This window comes from Camelus ferus, chromosome 19, assembly GCF_009834535.1.
Source record: "Camelus ferus isolate YT-003-E chromosome 19, BCGSAC_Cfer_1.0, whole genome shotgun sequence".
In the NCBI taxonomy this organism is placed as follows: Eukaryota; Metazoa; Chordata; class Mammalia; order Artiodactyla; family Camelidae; genus Camelus; species Camelus ferus.
The window spans coordinates 36,626,590-36,648,906 of record NC_045714.1 but is presented as its reverse complement, the minus strand read 5'-3'; the positions used below and the strand labels follow the sequence as shown (position 1 = coordinate 36,648,906).

The following is a 22,317-nucleotide window of genomic DNA, read 5'->3' as shown; positions in this document are numbered from 1 at the left end:
ATGTTCCTCTCTGTGCCTCAAGAATGGGTTCTACAAGTTCTTGGTGACCTCCATCTCTCTCTCTCTCTCTCTCTCTCTTTTTTTTTTTTTAAATAGAAGACACGGGCATATCACAGACTGAAGGATGATATCCCGGAAGAGGTCAAGTTAAGGCGTTTGGAAGAACTTATCACTGTCTTCCGAGAAGAAGCAACAAAAGCCAACAAGGCTTTTGTGGGTTGTACCCAGCTGGTGCTGGTGGAGGGGGTGAGGCCATATGTATACATATATTTGTTTGTTTGTTTGTTTAGAGCATAGTGTGTCTCCTTTATTTAGATCTTTGATTTCTTTTAGCAGTTTTTGAATTTTTCAGCATACAGACTCCTGTATGTGTTTTGTTAGATTTACACCCAAGTGTTTTATTCTGTTTTGTTTTTAGCTATTGTAGTTGCTGTTGTATTTTTAATTTTGAGTATCCATGTGTTCACTGTTACTGTATAGAAAGAATTGATTTTTGTAAGTTTATCTTGTATCCTGTGATCAATAGTTCTAGGAATATTTTGGGTAGATTCCTTGGGATTTTCTTTGTAAGTTATCATCACGTCATCTGTTTTTTCTTCTGGATGTTCCAGGGTTCCTTCTTTTATTGTTTCCTTTTTGCTTTGAGAACTTCCTTTAGACACTGTGGCAGCAGATTCTCTTTGTTTTCCTTCACCTTACAATGTCTTGATTTCTTCTTTGTTCCTGAAGCATATTTTTGTATTTAGTGGAAGAATTAGGGAAAAGTATTTCTACTCTGTCTTTCTGGAGGCAGTATCATATGTATATTTTTAGAACCAACTTTATTGTCCATTTTCAGTCCTTTTAAAAATCACACTTACTTAGAAATGTACTGCACTTCAGGAAGTTTGTGGTTCTCTAGACTTCTGTGGTCAAGCCTGGGACCCTTGCCATCATTTAGAGCACTAAACACATAGGATAAGGGATGAGTTTGGGAACCTGACCTTCTGTAAAGCTGCATGCCTCAGCCACTGGAGTGGAGGGGAAAGAGGGAGAGACGGGGCTCTTCCTGTGACCCCTCACAAGTTGTGGTTTGAGAAAGAAGAGTCCTGCTCCATGACTTAGGATATGGCAGCATCAAAATCACTATTTCCTTGGTATTTGTGTTTCTTAGGGCTCTGGTTGTGAATAACAGTGGGAAATTTGTTCAAACCATTCAGCCTGAGCCAAAGAGAATTCTGTTTTGTATAAAACTTCAGGAGAGTCTTGTGGAGCCCGAGGGCAGGAATACTGCCAGGTGTCTGGAAGGGACTATACCCAGTCTGGGAAGCCCTGAGGCTCAGACTTTCTTCTCTCTTCCTCAGACCAGCTTTTCCTGATTCTTCATTTGTACGGCAGAGTACAGAAGCCCTGTAGTTTATGTGTCATGTTAGAGTTTCAGCTATTCATAGACCAAAGTTGTGTCTCTCAGCTCTAATTCAAATTTCCAGAAGAGGGAACCTGATCAACACAGCTTGGGGTAGGAATCTTCCTGTGTTCTGCTCCAGCAGGTACTAATGCTGAGCTGGTGAAATACCTCAAAGGTGTTTGTCTCACTAAATGTTTTGCTATTTAGAGTGTCAGCTGTGATTCTGCAGGTCTGTACGTGAATATGTCTATTAGTAATCCACATTTTATCTAGTAGGAATTAGTTTTGTTGTATTCCCAGCTCTCTTCGTACAGAGTCTATTGCAGAATAGTGTACATGTCTTTTGACTGAATGGATAAGTACTCAAAGGTTAGTAATCTTTGCCCATGACTTCATCAGTCCCACAGAGAGCCCATGGTAATTGAATGAACCTTTTGATTTTTTTTTTTTTAATGCATCCAACATAAGCCAGTACTCACTTGGGGTTAGAGAATAAATGGATTTTTCAAGGCCAGCAGTTGAAATCTTTACTTTTTCTTAGAAGAAGCTTTCTTTCCTCTGGTCATGGCCAGTTAAAAAACACTGGGCTGCAGTATTCATAGTGGCAGAGAAGATGATGATGATAAGTCACATACACTGAGCATTTACTGTCTGCCAGGAACTATGTACTTATGGTCATCAGCACATTGAATCCCAGCAGTCCTTGGAGGGAATGCTGTTATTAGCCCTTTTTTGTAGATAGAGAAAGGAGATTCAGAGAAGTAGAATAACTTCCCCAAGGTCACACAGCTAGTGTAGCAAAGCCAGAATTTGACCCAGGTCTGTCTCATTCTAGAGTCTGTAAGCACCCCACCTTTTTTTTTTTTTTCAAATTATGGAGAATCTAATAAAAAGATGTCGATATAGAGAGAATAGTATATGAATGCCCACATACCCATCAGTATACTCAACGGTCTTCAGTACAGTGTTGATTGTGGCTAATCTTGTTTAATCTCTACTGCTCCTGCTGAGTAGTTTTGAAGCAATTACAAGATACCATATTATTTTGTCAGTAAATATTTCAGTATATATCTTTAAAAGATAAGGATTCTTTTTAAAAAAAAACAGACATGCTATTATCATATTGGAAATAATTGACAATAGTTTTTTTTTTAAACTTCTTTCAGTTTATTCAAAATAAAAATACACATAGAACTATGAAAATGTAGGTTTCCTGTTTCCACCACATAAGGTGATGCTTCTGTTTAAAAGACTTGTTAATTGTTTTCCAAGTTTTTAAAGCTTATCTTAATCCCTCAATAAAGTGTACCTACATTTGCTTGGTGCTTGTTTCTCAAAGGAGCTCTCAGATGGGATGCTTGCTATATCTTGCACTTCCTGTCCTGAGGCTGTATCAGTTGGATCAGGACCATGATGGAATTCTCTGTGCAGTTTTCCAGAATGTAAGTCCAATATGAACTGTTTGAGTTTTCCAGGAATTTTGTTGGTCTTGGAGAGACCTGGGGAACACAGACACTAGTGGCAGACACATTGGGAAATATTCAACTGTGTGAACACCCCTGGCTGACATATTGGATCATTAGCCGACAAGTTTCTTAGTATTACTAAATATCTAGTCAGTGTTCTACTTTCCCTGCTGGTCTTACAAATGTTCTTTTACAGTTGGTTTATTCAAATCATGAAATCTGAACACTCTTTTAAAAAATTTGTTGTAGAACAATCACAGACTAATGGAAAAGTTGCAGTATAGTACAAAGAACTTTTTTCTTTGAATCATTTGAGAATAAGTTGCTCACCTGATGCTCCCAGTTCCCCAAATACTGTACTGTATATCTTGTGCAAACAGGGACATTCTCTTTTGTAACTAGTGCAACCATCAGAATCAGAAAATTAATCTCCCTAGATTACTACCATCCAATCCTTAGACCCCATTTAAGTTTCTCCACTTGTCTCAGAACTGTCCTTTATAGGAAAAGGATCTGGTTCAGTATCACATGTTGCATTAGTTGTCATTTTATCACTGTTTTTTTAGAAATTTGGTGTACCTTGGCGTGGCTTTCTTTGTGTTTTGTTTGGGATCTGTTGAGGCTACTTAGTTTGTAGGTTTATTATTTTCCGAATTAGGAAATTTTTCATTTATTCTTCAGATATTTTTTTCTGTACTCCTCCTGCTTCTTGCCCCCCATCTCCACTGTTTCTCCTCTCCTTCTCCAATCACCTATATGTCCAGCTGCTTACACTGATACTGTTCATTTTTTTTCCTATCTTTTTTTATATCTGTGCTTCATTTTGAATAGTTTCTATTTTTCTGTCTTCAGATTCATTCTCTTCTTTGGCAGTGTCTAATCTGCTTATTACCTATTGAATTAAAAATTTTAGGTATTTTTCATCTCTAAGATACATTTGGTTTTTTTAAAAAATCTACTTCTCTCCTGTGTTCTTGTTTTCTTTTGAAAGTTAGTTTTGTATTTAAACTTAATTATAATAGCTGTTTAATATATTTGTGATAATTCTGTCATTACTATCATTTCTAGGTCTGTTTTTATTGACTGACTTTTCTCTTGATTATGAGTCACATTTTTCTGTTTCTGGGCATGATTTTTGACTGGGATGTTGGACATTGTGATGTTTATTTTTGAGTGTCTGGGTTTTGCATTGGTCTTTGTTCTGATAGGTAGTTATGTTGCTTGCAGTTTAGTTTGATCCTTTCAGGTCTTGTTTTTAAGCTTTGTCAGAAAAGTTTTTTTATTCTAGGGATAGTTTAGCCTCAGTACTAAGGTGTGGCTCTTCTGGAGTTGCTACTACATGTCCCAAGGAATCAGTGAGGACTATTTGGTGGTAGGTGAGATGGTTCCTAGCCCTGTGTGAGCTCTGGGAGCTGATCAGCTGATACTTCCCAGGTTCTTTCTTTGTGTGACTTCATGGTGTTTCACTCCACACAAGGATATGTTATTTTTTCAGCAAAGATTCAAGGGACCCCTACACACATTTCTGTAGCTCTTTTTCTGCTTAGCTCCCTCCTCTCTAGAACTTGCTCCACAATTTCTAGCTGTTTCAGACTCCTTGGACTTTGATCCATCTTTCCTCAATCCAGAGAGAACTACCATGCTCTGCCTTGAGAGTTCCTTCCCTGTGTTGCATTCTCTGGTCTAGCATGTGTCTTCTGGCAGAATGCAGGTGTGATTGGAGGGCCCATCTCACTTGTTTTCCCCCTCTTGAGGCTCATAGTTTTGCACAATCTGTTTTCCAGTACCTGAAAATAGGTGCTTCATATATTTTGTTCAGTTTTTGGTTATGTAAGGCCTGAGGATAAATTTGGTTTTTGTCACTTCCTCATAGCTGGAAGAGAAAGACCTGTGTATATTCTGGAAGGTAGTACCATTATACTGGTTTTATTATTCTGGCCCCATCTTACGCTTGTTGTGATAGAGACTCTGGCTTTGAGTGTACCTATTCATTGGGACAAAAAACCCAGGCCAGACAATGCTGGAACATTCCTGAGCGATTACTTTGAGACTGTGTAAAATGGGAATCAGTTTGCCAAGTATATCACTCATATGTCTTTGGCATCAGGCCTTTTGGAGGTCCATGGCTGTGGAAGGTAATTCTGTAATGATACTCATTGATTGAGTCATTTGTTAATATATTGTCAGCAAGCTTTATTGAGTTTCTGTTGTGTGCTGTGTATTGGTTGCCCTTGTTGGTGAAATAGCAGTAAAGCATTTAGTCTACAGTGATTCCTTTGATAAGGAATGCTCTATGGATCAGACCTATGGAGATCTGAGACATAGAAGACATAATTTCTATCCTCTAAGAACTGGTGACTGTGACAGAGTCATAAACTCTCCTCTGTTCTTTCCACAGCTCAGTAAACGCTCTGCTACTGACCTGTGCGGCCGGAATGATGGAAACCTTAAGGTGATCTTTCCTGATGCAGAGATGGAGGATGTCACTAACTCTGGGCTCAGGGTCCGAGCTCAGCCTGGGGATTATGTGCTGGTGAAGGTAGGTGTCCTTTCGCGCTTTTGACTTGCACTGTGAAATGGGTGTTGGGTTGAATAATTTGGGGGAATGAAATTTTTCCTGGAGAAATTCTTTAGTAAAAATGTTTCTCAGCCTGAGCTATGGAAGAGCACCTTGAATTAAATTTTAGACCGCTCCTGTCTAAGGCCGTCTTGTGTTTCTTCTCTTCTCTCCTGCCCTGAAAGGGTTCTTTCTGGGAATTTGGTGAGGTTGGAATACATTGGGGCAAGTAGTTTTCTGCTGCAGAGAGGCCAGGAAGTGTAAGTGATTTTAAGTGAGTTGTTGGTTCTTTCTGTCAGAGATCAGTACGCTTTTGAAGGTCTCTGATGCCCTTGACTTACATGTGCTCCAGTTTCCTGCATCCCTGCCCTGGACTAGCAGGTCCAGCTGAATGGCTGTCGGATTTTCCCCTTTTTCCTTTCCTCATTTCACTGGGGATATTCCTCCTTTCTTCCCTCCTTCCTGTGTTTCTTCCTTCTTCCTTTTCTTCTCACACTGCCACAGGTCTGCTATTGCCATCTTCTTTTTTCCCTCATGTCCACTTTGCCCTGGAACCAGAGGCTGGCAGTACATGTACTGATGAGGTAGGCAGGATCAAGACTGCTTTTCCAACACTGAGCTCTGAGGCATCTGCAAAAGAGAGAGGTGGCGAGAGGGTGATTCTTCTGCTGCTGATGTTGTTCAGTATTATGTCCTCACCCCTGTTCCTTAGTGCCTCACCCTCTGTGCTGCTTTCTGTCCTTGCTCTTACTGTCTTCTCTATCTTGAGTCATAGGAGCCATGGTTCATGGCATGCAGCTGAGTGATGCTGATTTCCCTGGCATGTAACTTCTGTGGATTGGCCGGGAAATTTTGCCACCACTCAGAAATTTTCTGTTCTTTCCATCTGACCAAAACAATCAATTTGCAAGTTGGGGGCTTTAAGATTCCACTCATTCTGACCTTGTCCTGACTGGGGATTGTCTTACTTTGAGCATTACCTAGGGATTTCCTAAGTGGGGTAGTTCTTACTTGGCAGCAATGTGAATGATCTGGGTGCAATCTGTCATAGGCTTTTCAGTCTTCTCTCTCTTTCTCTTTTTCTCTTTCTTTCTTTCTTTGACACTGTCTTGTTTTATGAATGTTTGCTTGTTTGATTTTCAATTGCTTTCCCATACCTCTTCGATTCTCTTTCTATTATAGATAAGGGTAGCTAGAAAAGAAGGATGAGGTTGGAGGCTTGGGTTGTAGTGTTAGTATGATATTCTTTTGTGAAATGGAAAAATTCCATTTGTCAAGAAAGATAGGTTACTTGGGACCCTTTTTTTGTTGTTGTTGTTCCCAAGTGATATAAACTCCACAAATTTTAGTGGATTTAGTGGAAGGATCAAAATGAAGGAGAAGCTGTGAAACCAGCAGTCTGTTGGCTCTTTCTGTCTCTCATGTCTGCTATTCTCATCTTTCTCCACATAGAGTCTCTGGACTGTGCTAATACCATTTCCCCATAAATTTCACTTTCTTGTCTCCTTTTCTTCGGTGGTGCCTATTTGGCTAACCTCCAACCCTGGTGAAAGTGATTATCTGCTTACTCTGCATCTGCACCCAAGCAGCTGAACATTGCTGGGGAAGAGCACACAGTTAATCTGTATTACGTATATTAGGTCAGACGATGGTGTTTGAAAACTTAAAATACAGTGGCTTAAATAAGGTAGGACTTCTCTTTCTCGTAAAAATCCAGATGTGGAAGGTCTAGGACTATTGATTGTGATGGTTCCATGATCATCAGGGGTCTAGGCTCCTTCTGTCTTTTGCTTTGCTTTGTGTGGCCTCCATTCTCTAGGTCACCTCATGATTCAAGATGGCTATTCCAGCAATCATGTCCATATCCTAGCTAGCAGGAAGGAGGAAGAAGAAAGTGGAAAGGCATGCTCTCTTCCTTTCAGGACACTTCACAGAAGTTGCACACACTATTTCTGCCATAGTAACACACCACCAGGCTACAAAGAAGCTAAGAAGTGTGGTCTTCATTCTGAATGACAATGTGCCTAGTTAAAAATTGCCAGTTCTGTTACTAAGGAAGAAGAGAAACTGTTGGGACACAAGTAATGGTCTCTTCCACATAAGCCAACTGCACTCATTTCACATTCACGACTGTAAAACTCAAATGAGCACTCACTATGGCCCTGAAATGTTGATCTTACTGTATTTCCCTAGTAGGTTGACTTTTCCACTCTCACTCTCCCTAAATCTTCACTCACTTATCTAAATCATAGTCTCAGCTGATGTCTTTGCCTCATATTTCATAGAGAAAATAGATACAGTCAGGTGAAATCTCATTGTCTCATTTTCACCAGCTCGCACCTCTGCCTCTCCATGCCATCTGTTCACATGGGACTGAGTAGGAAGCATCTGCGTCTTCTGCCATGCTGCTTTTTGTGCTTTTTTGCTTTTATCCCTTCACAGCCTCTCGAGATTTGCATTTATGTCCTTTCTCTCTTGCATTCTAAACTTAATGTGGCCAAAATAGAATGAATTCTTTCCAGTTTCCTGCAATTTTCTTCTTTTAAAGCCTTCGCATCTCAGTAAATGGCACCACTCAGTTGTTCAAACCAAAAATATAGGAATCATCCTAGATACTCCCCATCGACAGTCCACCTGTTCAGCTCTACCTGTGGAATGTCTCTTGGACCTTTCCTTCTCTAAGCCATCATTTCTTGATTGGGCAATTACAGTAGCCTCTTCCTTGGTTTTCTGTTTCTGTATTTTAAAAATGAATTACTTTATTGAAGCATATCATAAATGTTATAAATTGCTCACATTATAAGTGTATTACTTGATGAATCTCACAGTCACCCAGCCCACCTAACTACCACCTTAATTAAAAAAAATTTTTTTCAGAACCTCAGAAACCCCTCTCATGTTCCTACCAGTTACTCTTCTTCCCTACATCCTAATCTCTAGTACCATAGTTTAATTTTGCTTGTTCTTGATTGTTATAAAATTGAATCATACAGTGTAGATTTTTGATACATGGATATTGTGCAATTTATCCATGATTATATTTATCTGTATTATAAGACTGTACTACAGTTTATGTATTGTTCTATTGAGGGCCATTTTGGTTGCTTCCAGTTTGGAGCTATTATGAATAGAATTGCTATGATTATGCCTATGCATGTGTTTTAATGCACATGTATATTAATTTCTGTTGGGTATATGGCTTGGAATTGCTGGGTAATAGGGTGTATATAATAGAAATAGCCAAAATGATTGTACCATTTTATACTCCCACCAGCAGTACCTGAGAATTTCAGAGGCTTCTTATTCCTGCTTCCATTCTTGCCCTCCTGTAGTCTTTCTGACTACAGTGTGATCTTTCTAAATCAGGTCACTCACTCCTCTGCTTAAGCCTTCCAGTGGTTTCTCATTGGAGCCAGCATGAAATGCAGGGTATCCAAGGCCTTATATGATCTGTCCCAGCTACCTTTCCAACCTCATGTCCCTTCTATTCTTTTTATTCTCTTTCTCTAGTCTTAGTGGCCTCCTTTTTGCCTCTCAGACCTAGTTTTGGTGTGAAGAACTTTGCACATGTTGTGTTATTTGAGAGACTGTTGATTTTTGCCTGGCTGCCTTCTTTTAGCCCTTCAGGTTCTCTTCAGATGTCACCTCCTAGAGAGGCCTTCTCTGGCCACTGTAGTGCTAAAAGCAGCTTCCCTCTGCCTTGCTCTTGTCAGTGTTTACGACATTAGCCCATTTTATCTTCATAGTGTTTTCAGTGCCTGAAATTATCTTTGTTTATACATTTATTGTCTGTCTTCTCCTGAAAGCTCCTTTGAAGGCAGGGAAAATACCTATGTTGTTCATCTTGGTATCTCCAGCACCTAGGGCAAGTCCTAGAACACAGTAAGCACTAAATAAATATTTACTAATGGACTGACATTCTCATGGTCAGAAATGAGGCCACTGGTAATTTTGGGGGTCACATGCTTCCAGCTCTCAATTAGAGAAAAAAGAGCCTTTGTCACCAAATTTTGGCCATAAATATCCTAGAGAAGGATTTCACTGGTACAGCCTGGATCACAGCTTATCTCTGGGATTAGGAGGGCAGCGTCTGTGATAGGCAGCTCACGCCTGGACCTTCAGGTTGGCCCTGGGGCGGAGCCATCTCCCAGGAGAAAAGGGAGAAGTGGCTGTCTGGGACTGACCTATTTTGGACTTCTTAAATTATACCCAGTATCATAGCATCAGACATCTTTTCCTCCCAGGATTCAGGGCATACAGGAACCATGCAATCTCTGCTGGCCTGTCATCTCCATTAGATCCCTTTTGGTGGCTTCTCCTCTAGATGATTGACATTAAGTCCCTGTAGTTCAGTCCTGGTTACTGTGCCTTCTGACTGGTTTTCTTTCAGATCACCTCTGCCAGCTCTCAGACACTTAAAGGACATGTTCTCTGCAGGACCACTCTGAAGGACTTCTCAACATATTGCTGACCTGAGTGGTTGGCCTCAGTCCTTCCCAACAGGAAGGGAGATATGACTGGTCACTAATGAAAGAGGTAACAAAGCTTTGGAGATAAGCTACAAGTAGTGAAACAACTTTCTATGAAGTGGAAAATGCATCTCTTCACTGCTATGTGAACAGCTTTTGCAGTCATTAAATTTACCTAAACTAAAGGGGTCTTTGTATCTACTTTTACTTCATTTGTGCCTTGGTTAGCGTCTCTGAGATTTTCCTCATAGTTTCTGGGTTAAGTGTTTCTAATGTGGACACTGGAAAATCTCTCTGGCTTTCTCCCCTCAACCCTAAGAATTAGAGACTGAGGGGAGGGGAAGGTGGAGAGAGCCATTTGCTTAGGAAAAGTTGCTCTAGATTTTTCTTAACATTTTGGTTTGGTATCATTGACTCATCTCCGGCTTCCTCACTTTATTTTCGTATTTTACCTGAGAACTTCCCTCATGGACCTCTTTTTTAGTCTCTCAGTTTATTCTTTGCCTTCAGATTTGGTAGTACTTGGCGTTTTAGAAAACATTACCTACTAGTAGTCATTTATTAGCCCATTTACTACCAAAATTAGGTCATTCTGTGGGGATAATGAAAAAAAAATCCAAAAGATGGTAGCATAGAATATTTGGAGTCTGAAGGACTCTGGTTCAAGTCCCTGCTTCATTGCTTCAGAGTTGTGTGAACTTTAGTAGTTACTTTATTCTTCTGTGCCTTGGTTGTCTCCTATGACATGGGGATAATAATAACACACTTACCTCCTGGAGTTCAGTGAGATTACACTTGTAGAGTTTAGTCAGTCTGTGGAACATAGTAAACTCTTGGCAAATGAGAGCAATTATTGAAAGATTTTGCTTCTAAAACAAGCTGCGTGTATTAGTATATGCTGAGGCTTTTACTGTGTGTCTGGTCATATCTCCTTTGAGACTCCTTCCACTGACCTACATGGCAACCTTTAGGAACCCCAAGCTAGCAACCTCTTCCTCACCTTCTGGTACAGCCCGGGAAGATTGACTTCTATGTTCAAGGTCCATCATCAACTCAAGAAATGCGTAATAGTTTAGTCATACATATACATACATATATTCATTTTTATATTCTTTTTCAATATAGGTTACTATAAGACACTGTTCGCTGTGCTATACGTATAAACTTTTTAAAAAAATTTTATATATTGTAGTTAGTATCTGCTAATTTAGTTTCAATAGAATTCAAAAACATGGCTCCTACAGGGTTCCATCCCATCTCTCTATGTTATTATTGTTCTAAAATACATCTGTATACATTGTGTGCTCCTCAACATAGACTTATAATTCTTGTTTTATGTAATTTACTTTTAAATCATACAGGGAAAAAAAGAGGAATTACTGTTAATTGTGAACAACTCACATTTGCACTCAGATTCAAGTAAAGGGAAACTAGGTTCCTCCTCTTAATGGAAAGTATCTGGGTTCTAGAAGAATATGTGGGATGGCAGATCCTGTTGGTGCCATCTTTGGAAACATAATCTGTTGCAGATGTCAGGAGAAAGAGCTGGTGATGAGTTGATGAGTTGAAAAAATAGAGAGGTCACTGTGGATGGAATGTTATGAGGGAGGGAGAGACTGATCTGATGTGAGATGAGATGGGAAAGGTTGACTTTAGGTAGATTGTCCAGAATCTTTGAGGCCTGATGGATTTTATTTACATACAGTGGGAGGTATTGGGTAGTTTTTTATCTTTTATTTTTAATTTTCCCATACTGTAGACTTCCAGAGAAGTTGCATAGTGAGTATAAAGCATTCTCCTACACCCATCACACAGCATTCCCTGATGTTAACATTTTACATAGCTTCAGTGTACATTTGTCAGAGCTAGGAAATTAATATTGGCACATCCCTATTAACTAAATACAAAATTTATTCAGATTTCACCAGCTTTTTTAATGAATGTATCTTTCTATTCCAGTATCCAGTCCAAGATACCACATTGTATTTAGTTGGCATGTCTCCTTAGTGTCTTGTGATCTGTGAAAGTTGCTCAGTCTTCCCTTGTTTTCCATGACCTTGACACTTTTGAAGAGTACTGGTCAGGAATTCTGTAGCATGTCTCTTAGTTTGGATTTTTTGGATATTTTCTTGTGATTAGTACCTTTCTCATCAAATTATACCAGAGCGTACATGATATGAACATCACCTGGTTAAGGTGCTGTTTTGCTTGTTTCTTCAATATAAAGTTGCTGTATTTCCTTTTCTATACTTTGACTCTTTGGAAGTGAGCCACTAAGTCCAGTCCACCGTAAAGGATAGTGGGAATTAAGCTCTACCTCCCAAAGTGGGGGTATTTAACGTATTATTTGGGATCCTATAGGAAAAAATGCTTCTTTTCCTCTATTTATTTATCCCATCATTTACTTACGTCAGAATGGACCCATGGATGTTTACTTTATATTTTGATTTATACTCTGATATTTATTGTTTTTCTCAAATTGATCCCAATTTGCGCATTGGAACCTTTTTCAGATTGGCTTTTGTGCCCTTTTATTTTTCTTTCTTTTTATTAGTAATCTTGTTTCTTATTTTTAAATGAACTTTTAATTTTAGAACAGTTTTAGTTTTACAGAATGATTGCAGATAGTACAGAGAGTTTCTCTATACTCTACACCCAATTTTCCCTTATAATTGTAACATCTTAATTTATAGTTCTTTGTTACAATTAATAAATTAATAGTAATACATGATTTATTAAAGCCCATACTTTATGCAGATAGCTTCCATTTTCCCCTTACCCATTTTTATTGTTCCAGGATCACATCTGGGACACTACATCACATTTAGTAGTCCTGTTTCCTTAGGCTCCTCTTGGTTGTGACCTTTTCTCAGATTCTCCTTGCTTTTGATGACCTTGACAGTTTTGACGAAAACTGGTCAGATATTTTATAGAGTGTCCCTCAGTTCGGATTTGCTTTGTTTTTCTCATGTTTAGACTGGGATTATGTGCTTTGGGCAGGAAGATCACAGAGGTAAAGTGCCATTCTCATCCCATCATAAGGGCCCATACTATTAATATGATTTATCACTGCGTTTGTTAACTTGGATCACCTGGCTTGAGGTAATGTTTGTAAGATTTCTTACAGTTGCTCGTTTTTCCCCTTTGTATACTATGCTTTTTGGAGGAAAGTCACTATGTACAGGAGAAACTTAAGGAGTGGGAGATTATGCCCTACCTCCCTACCGGTGAGTAGCTATGTAAATCATTTAGGATTCTTCTGCACAGGAAATTTGCCTGGTCTCACCCATATATTTATTGAATCATTTATTTATATTTGTATAGACTGGTGGATATTTACTTTATGCTTTGGGTTATAATCCAATACTGCTTTAATCATTTCATTGGTCAGATTATTTCAACTTTGGAAACTCAGTTGGTCCCTTATCCCTTTGACATACCTCCATCATGATGGGTTTTTTTGAGCACTTTCTTACCTGCATCTGAGATGTTCTAGGGTTATCTTTTATATTTCCTTTCCAGTCCTAGAATTAGCTGTTTCTCTAAAGTGCCTGCTTAGATGACTTTTATAAAGAATAGTATAGAAACCAACATTTGGATGCTAGGTATACTTGTTGCTAATGTGATTTGGGAGGTTTTTTTGTTTTTTAAATGGAGGTGAAGTTCACATAACATAAAATTAACCATTTTAAAGAAGACAATTTAGTGGCATTTAGTACATTGACAGTGTTGTGCAACTACCATCTCTGTCTAGTTCTAGACTGTTTCCATCACTCCAGAATAAAACCCCATACCCATTAAACAGTTCCTCCTCCTTACCTACTCCCTGCTGTCCTGACAGCCACCACTTTGCATTCTGTTTCTATGGATTTACCTGTTCTGAATATTTCATATAAACTGAATTGTACAATTTGTGATGTTTTGTGTCTGGCTTTATGTGTCTGAACATAATCTTTTCGAGGTTGATCCACATTGTAGCGTGTATCAGTACTTCATTCCTTTTTATGGCTGAAGAACATTCCATGTATATGTATACCACATTTGTTTATCCATTCATCCATAGATGAACAGTTGAGTTGTTTATACCTTTTGGCTACTGTGAACAGTGCTACCATGAACAATCATGTACAGAGTTTGTTTGAATGATTCAGTTCTTTGGGGCATATGCCTAGGAGTGGAATTACTGGCTCATATGTAAATTCTATGTTTAACTTTTTTAGGAACAGTCAACCTGTTTTCCACAGAGATTGAACCATTTTTACATTCATACCAGCAAGGTGCAAGGGTTCTGATTTCTCCGTATACTCAACCAATAGTTGGAAGTTTTTTAAGAGGAGAGTGGATCGTAGGTAGCAAGGGCAGAAGCAGGGAGACTAGTTGCCCTGGTGAATGATGGTGGTGACTTGGATCAGGATGTTGATGGAGAGCAGCAGACAGGTGGGAAAGGTATTCTTGAGGCAAAACAATAGGACTCAGTCTGTTGATGAGAGAAGAGTGATTCCCAGGTGTCTGGCTAGAAAAGCTGGGTGGATTGTACTGCCATTTACTGAAACGAGATTGACTTTGGAGTTGCTGGCCTGGGGAGAAATCAAGGGCTAAGGTTTGGACAAATGGCTGAAGGTAGTAGTGTAATGTGGCCTTCATTTTATGGGGTGCTGTCCCTTGCTCTGAGGCAAGCCCAGTCTCTGGCCCTGCTTTCCCTATCTGGTCTTTGTGTCTACAATCTGAGCTCTTTGGCTTCCAGAGCAGATAGTTATGCAGACACTGGTGCAGGGCAGAGGGTCTCTGCCTGGTATAGAGTTCACAGTTGTGTTTCTCAGCATCCCTCTTATATATTTTTCTGGGATTCTCTGCACTTGCTGACCTGACTTGGATTGGCTTTCCACTCACAGCCACTCAACATGGCCTATAGTCCCTGAGCTGCCCGGTTTATGGTATTGTTGGGCTCTTATCTGCTCTGTTCCATTCAGCTTTTAGCCTTTGGACTGTGGTCCTCAGTGTTTAACACGTGATGATGGGGAAGTTGGATTTCGCCCCTGTGTGATTTTCATGTTGGGCCAACAGGCAGAAGAGAACATTTGGAATGTGGGAGAGGAGGGCAGAGATTCAGAAAGAAAAGTCTTAATCATTGTCATGATTGTTCCCTAGTGCACCAGATAAAGTAACCCTGGATTTTGTTGCCTCATCATTCATATTATTAATTTTTATGTCTCTAGTAAATAGTGCTTTTACTAGTCATAAACATACAACGAAACTCCTATTTATAGGAATTGGAGACAAGTGAGTCATTTTTTTTTTTTTTTTGCATGAAAACAGTTTAATTATTGGTGCGATGATTACAAAAGTGCCCTAAATCCCTGGATTCTTGCTTTTCTTGCATTTGTTAATTCAAGGTAATGTTGGTGAAGTTCCAAAGCATAGTTAACATATTGAGGACACTAATTCTACTTAGTTCCTTAATCAAAAAGATGTCGTTTCCACAGTATTTTGTAGAGAGGGTTTACAGGGTGCTTTTGCTTTCATGCCCTGGCTTCAGGTGCTGGGTTTAGTTTGCTGCCCGAAAATCCTTCTGTGGGGAGACAGAAGAGACAGCTAGTTATATTCTTAAATATATAAGCTGGCTGCAGGCAGAGGCTGAGCCAGCCAGTGTGCTCCATCCTCCTGATCACAACACTTGCTTCACGGATGGGGATATGGAACAAGTCAGGTCAGGGGTTATTTCTGGATGATTGTCATTTGAGTTATTCCAGAAAGAAATGGAGGGTGAAGTTCCTGGTAGTGGGGGGACCCCCAATGCAGAGCCAAAATAGAGCCTACCCAGAAGCAGTTAGAGCCAAGAAATGGATTCTTGTGTCTTCACTTGGGCCACTGCTGAAGCTAGCGCCATCCTTATAATTTTATTGTTGTTGCTTAAACCAGTTTTGGTTGAGCTTTCTTTCACTTGTAGCTGAAACACAATTGGCGTTCATCTGATACAGTCCCTTAACTCCAGGCTGACTTGGGGGAGGCTAAGGGATGTGTCCAGGCAACTCATAGTTATGGAGCATAAGAGCAGAGGTAGAAAACTAACACTAAGGCAAATGCTGATTTTACCACACTCTAGTAATTGATTTGGCCACAGATACAGGGACTTTGGGGGGTTAAGTAAAAATAGGAATATCTAGTTTCTGAGGTTTGTACCAACATGAAAGAAGATACGTTCATGGCTGGGTTGCATACTCATTGTGCATATTTATCAAGAATGGAACATATGTGGGAGATGGAGGTTCTAAACTTCTTTACTCCCTCATCTATCTTCCTAGTTCCACCCCTCGTCTTTCACTGTTTTCCTAGTGATAAATTTACATAGAAATCCCATTCTTTAAACTGTTTTTCAGAAAGCAAGCTCTCTTTTCAGTTTTCTCTGGGTATAGGATTAGATAGATGGGAAGAAGGGGAAATTTGAGTTGGGGTAGCAGAGAAGGAGAGTCTCCAACAGTCACAAAGTGATGGTGTGGATGAGTCAGGCATATGTAGTGGGGATGTTTTCAGAGGTAAGATGGAGGCGTATTCAGGTAAGTGTGAGAGTCCTTGTGGGGACAATAGGCAGATTATTTGATTATGTACTATCCAGAGTGTCTCAGTGTTAGGACTTGTATGGTGACTAGGATGATAGGCAGCTAATCTGCCTGAGAAAGAGTGGAGAGACTAGGTAGAGCTGGTGGGGCAGCTCAGAACAGACTGTGATGCCAGGGCCCACTGGCCCTATCCATTACTCTGAAGACAAGCACAGAGTGGGCTTTAGTGCCAAAGGAAAATATTTGTATTTCTTTCTCTTACCGACTTAAGTACTTGAACCTTAGTATTGTTTAGAAGACTTGAGGTTATTCCTGATGGAACATTCCATTGATTTAAATTTTCTGAAATAAAGAAGGAGCATCTTTTAAGTTGAAACAAACAACGATTAGGCTGGGTTGTTTTAGGCACAGTCAACTGGAGGATTATCTCTGGATAGTGTATGGCTGTAGGAGAAATCTCTCCCCTGCCCAGTCAATGCAGAGATTTGAGTTAAGACATAGCCTCTTCCAGTCTTTTGTGTGTGTCAGGATGAGTTCTCAAGGACCGTAGAACTGTTTATCTGATGGATATTATTATGTATTGATAGAGAATTAATACCCAAGAGATATGCTGGCATGTCTGGCCTCACTACCTTGAGAAACCAGAATAATTATGCCCTGCTGTTTTGATTTCATTTGCAATACATTGAATCCTGTACATTTCATCGTAAATATATACAGATGTCATTTTGTATCATATCTCTTGATGGTCATAAAGGTTATGAACTCAGACCCTTTAATTTCTCAAACCCTAGTATCTGTGTGACTAGGTGACTTGGTCCATGGTTCCTCTAAGTGGCATGATACTGTTGTTATGAAAACACCTGGTGGGCTGGATTTCATTTGGACCTGTAGAAGAGACGTTTTGATTTAGTTTTCATATTTTGCCATCTCAAGATGCTAAAGTCCCTATCTAAAAACCAATGCTTTCTGGTCCAGATGGTGACCAGATCTGCTTGCTGCTGTGGTACACTTTGCAGAGTGGTTTCCCATCCTTGTACCTTTCTTGTGACACTGACTCCTGTAGTGTTCACATTACTGGTTCCACATACCAGTAATGGCAGGCAGTAATTTCTCCAGGACTGTAGATAACACATCTTGTACCTTGTTTTTCTGGAAGACATGGGAGGAGCATTTTTGTAGTACATCTACTAGTCCCCTAGCTAGTTCGCACATCGGCGGAAGTAGTCTTGGATGCCTCTGTACACGTGGGCTATTTTTTAGGTGGAAGAAGTCTGGAATTGGACAGGGCTATGTGGCGAGATGGATCTCAATCTATCCCTCAGGCCTCTTAATTCTTTGGGGATTTTCAAAGGCCCCTCAGTAGGTTTTGATGCCTTGGGTGTCTCCTTGACCAGTGTTTATTGGGTTCCTGTTATGTTCCAGACCTTGCTATAGGCACAGCAGTATAGCTGCGTGCCCCTAGGCCAAACAGGAATTCAGTCTTGGGGAGGATCAGTTGTTGCTGAATGTGCCTCCTTTGGATCCATTTCCAAGTCCATCCCTGATGTGGTCCTCCTTGCTGGTGCTCTGTTTACCTTTATTTTGCATTCCCCTCAACAAGCCTGTGATTCCATGCTGCCTACCTTTGCACATCTTGTTCCCTCTACCCAGTACACACTTTTGCTCACTGGTAAACTCCTGCTCCCCACTTTCAGGCTTAGTTCGGGCATCATTTACAGTGAACCCACAGTCTGCCTCCCAGTTCATGCTTTCTCCACTCTGTCTTCTTCATGCTCAGTTGGCAGCTGTTTGCATGAATGTCTGTTCCCTGTCAGGCAGGTAGTTACATGAGGTCAAGATTCATACCTTCTGTGCTCCTTCCCCTGCACAGACCTTGGCTTAACACATAGCTGCCTGGCACAGATGAGATGAAGCAACCCTGGGCTTGCAGCAACTCCCAGAGTCTACCTCTCGACTGACTCCCCGCTATCTCAGGGCAGACATAGGACATAGTGCACACAGAGTCGTAAGATTGTTCACCTCTGGGTGCCCATTGTGCGCCTCCACCCAATCTGTCCCTGTCCTCTCACTTAAACTAAAGGGTCTGTCCTGGAGTTTGGGACCTCAGCTATTTCATGCTGCAAATTTAGAGCCAGGCATGTAGTGATGCTCACTGAATGTTTGTTGAATGAAGGTATCAACACGTGGAAGATCAAATGTCTTAAATGTGGGGGTAGTTGGTGAAGATTCTGTAAGTTTCCATATCTCTTTCTGGAGCCTGGTCACTGGGTCCCACCCTCACTCTCCCTGCTGCCCTCCCTCCCTGGTGCGCCATGTGCTCGCTCTGTAGAGCATGGATTGAAAATGTCTGGTGGGAAGTGTGAGGTCACTGGAGTCTGGATATGCTTCTGAGAAGCTCCCAAGAGCCGAGGCAGAGTTAGAATCTAGGTCATCTTTTCATCCTTCCAGTGGACCCCTAGAGTTCTTGGTGTATCAGACTCACTCAACACTACAAAAAGCACAGACTCTAGGCCTTCCTTCAGGTCACTGGCTGAGTGTAGGACTCCAGTAATGAGCTTGGGGGACTAAGCTTTAAGGGCTTCCCAGAGAGAACCTAGGTTTGGAGCCTGCAGTCCTGCTGCACATTGTGTCTGTGATCTAGCCTGTGTGACCTTTTCCTTTGCAGCGTCTCCGTTTCACCGAGTGCCTGGCTTTAAAATAATGTTTCACCTATCATAAATAAATGTTTTGAAAACCAAGTCGACTTACAGCCTCAGGGGGCATCACACTGTATTTAGAGCTGTCAGGAAGCAAAATACAAGGAAAATTATTTTCAAATAAAAAATATTAGCCAATTCTTAAATAGAGTTTGGGTATTAGCTCCATTGCTTCTTAAAGTTACTTATAAAATGTTAAATACAGAAGAGAAATAGGAAGTTTAAGATAAAGAACCGCATGTGAGTAAAACTCCCATCTGATTTCCCTATAATTATCCAAGTACTTCCCAAGGGCCTTTCTGTTACTCTTCTCATGTGGTTTGAATTGGGCTCTAGATATTGCTTCCTATCTGAGAAATGTCAAGAGGGATTTTGTAGCCATAGATAGTACCTCAGAATCCTGATGCCTGCTGTCAATTTGTCTTTTGAAATCTTGCCTTTATGGGAGATGATTATAGTCTGCATTAATATAAAACAAACATGCGTTAAAAAATAGTACCTTCACCAGGCTACTCAACAAACATGTCATATTGTGATATGACCAACAAGGTCACAGGTTAGGACTGGAGTGGAGACGACCTGGTCTCAGGAGACAACCTGTGTTTATTCCCCCCTCGAGGCTGAGCCCACCAGCCTGGTTGGTCTCCTCCCCGAGAGGCACAGCCAGGCACTCTGGCCCTCACGGTTTTGGTACTAGCGCCCCGTACAGAATACTCTTCTTTCCACGTGACCTTCCCTCCTGCTAGTTCTCCTTCACAACCCAATTCTGATTTGTTAGTCAGCACTCACCGTCTCCCCAGTGGCAAACTTCTCACCATTCTCTTCCACGTCAACCCAATAAGTGCCTTCGATTTTGCTGCCTGGCTGGTGGATGTAGGCTATTTTGGTGATCTTTGCATCCAGGTTATTCATCTGTTGTAAAGAAGTCATCATTCAGAGTGTGGAGAGGAGGAAGGACTGAAGGACATTGCATTATGAGATATCCATGCAGTGTTTAGTTCATTTATTCAAGTGTTCATAGATCCTGTAGTATGTGTCGGTCACCTCACTGGGTCCTGGCACAGCTGACATGACCACACAGACAGTGTCTAATTCCAGACATTTCTCTTTATCTCATTTTCTTTCTCAGAAGGACAGTGGGATATGTAACACAGAAACACATTTTCTATTACTCCTTACCCAGTTTAAAGCCCCTTTCTTTCTATGCTCTTGTGGCAGATAGTTCTGCACTTGATAATTTGGAGAGACTCTGTTAAGGAAACATTGTGCATTGCTGAAATAGGGCCTGGCATATAGAAAGTACTCTTTGGTTAGTATTTTGTTGTAACTATTGCTACTATGCTTTCTACCACTTTGGGAGCTGGGAGCATACGAGTACCTCATATGTAGATAAACCCACTCCCCTGTGCGTGCTGTGACAATTAATAAGTTACTTCTCTCACTTTGGTCACCTGTAAAATGGGGTAAGAAACCCTACCTCCCAGTACTGTTGTGAGGATGAAATGACATCATGTAAAGGCACTTGGCCTTGTACCTGGCTCACAGAAGGCACTCAGAAAACGTTTGTCCTCCTGTGCCGCCTGCTCTCTCCTTTTCCCCAATGTAAACAAGGATCCACTTTGATTTTGTTGCCTGGCTGGTGGATGTAGCCATTATGACCATTAAGGGAAAACATGTATCCCATAGCATTTCCTTATGTTTATCTCTGGAAGAATGTTCCAGAACCCACTTGATTTCTACCTTCTCATACTTAGAGGTTGGTAGACTAGACTTAAGCAAAGAGGAAAGTGGAGGAGCCATGTGGATGAAGCTTACCTTAACGGAGCTCTGCTTGGCACTTTGAGAGATGATTGCTTTGAGCATTTCGTGGGACAAAGTTAGGGAAACGCTGACATTTTTAGGATCTAGAGGAAGGAGACTTCCAGGCACAGGGGATGTATTTTGGCGGAAGTGGGCCTAGAGAGAGAACAACAGAAAACTCTCTGTATGTGAGGCTACCATCAGTTTTCAGTGTCGTGGGAGGCCCGGCTGTGATGTTGAGGAGTGAGGTGGTCCCGTGTGAGCGCTGGAGTGGACGAGCATGAAGGCAAAGGGCAGCTGACCTCCCAGCCTCCATGGAGCAGACTGTGGGGAGTGGTGGGGTTTGTGGAGACAGGGGAGAGGAGCCCCTCACAAAGGAGGAAGCACTGCTTTCACCAGCTGATTAGCCCTGGACAGTGTGGCTCAGACCGTCAGTCCTCTGATTTTCCAAGAGAAGCCACACATCTTCATTTTTCAGGTGAATTCCCCCATTTAAGTGTTGCTTCAGGTAATGTGTGTGTGTGCATGTTTGTACACAACTCACAGTTCCTGCCTTTCCTTACATGTTCTCCCAGTCTTAGAATGATCTCCTTGTCAAGCAAGCTCAAGGCTCACCTTGTCTGTGAAGGCTTTTTCATAGAATCCTGGCGTCCACTGAATAATTCCTCTTCCTTTCATATGTATTGTGCCCTCTGTTTGTAAAATGCAAATTCCACATGGCAGGGAGTTTGAAAAGTTCAGAGAAGTAGGAAGAAGGGAAAAGAGATTCTGGGTGACATCACTGGTATTTCTCTTTTTGTTTGCATACCTAATTTCACTTTTATTTTGCTTTTAAAAAATTAGCAGTACCATAGCACAGGGAACTATATTAAATTTCTTGAGCTGTAATGGAAAAGAATCTGAAAATATACATATACGTATATATATGTGTAACTGAATTGCTTTGCTGTACACCTGAAACTAGCATTGTAAATCAACAACACTTCAATAAAAAATAATTTTAAAAAAATTTGTTTAAAAAATTAACAGTACTTTCATAAGCATTTTTGTGTATCATTATAATTTTTGAAAAATTTCTAGTCATTTCTTACTTTGCTCAGATATTTCCTTTTTGTTCTTTTCTAATTTTTTTCTTTCTCCATCATTAATACCTCTGTTTCTTTGTGCTTAAATATATATGTACTTAAGATATTTAGTATAGATGGATTCACAGAAGTGAGTCCAAAACCTTGCATCTCTTCATTACTCCTCATGGCCCAGGTCCGCATTCCCCAGGTGGTTAGGATGGGTGGGTGGGTGAGTCTGCACTTTCTGTCTTCTTATGTATTGTCTGTTGAGTGTCTAACCTGTGCTGGGCACGTCCTACTGGTCAAGAAGTGGTT

At 40.7% G+C, this 22,317-nt stretch overlaps 1 protein-coding gene across 6 annotated transcripts in view; it reads left to right on the top strand.

Moving 5' to 3' along the window:
• Positions 1-22,317, top strand: part of CDK5RAP1 (CDK5 regulatory subunit associated protein 1) — a 47,267-nt gene that overhangs the window by 18,593 nt on the left and 6,357 nt on the right. For 3 of the 6 annotated variants that reach the window (XM_032462114.1, XM_032462113.1, XM_014554681.2), the window contains exons 12-14: positions 97-246; positions 5,252-5,392; positions 9,801-9,946. In XM_032462114.1, the coding sequence (XP_032318005.1) occupies positions 97-246; positions 5,252-5,392; positions 9,801-9,881 (372 nt within the window). In that variant the 3' untranslated portion in view covers positions 9,882-9,946. Of the gene's footprint in view, positions 1-96; positions 247-5,251; positions 5,393-9,800; positions 10,237-22,317 lie in introns of those variants that run through there. The other 3 variants (XM_032462115.1, XM_014554682.2, XM_006195975.3) reach the window with 2 other exon arrangements.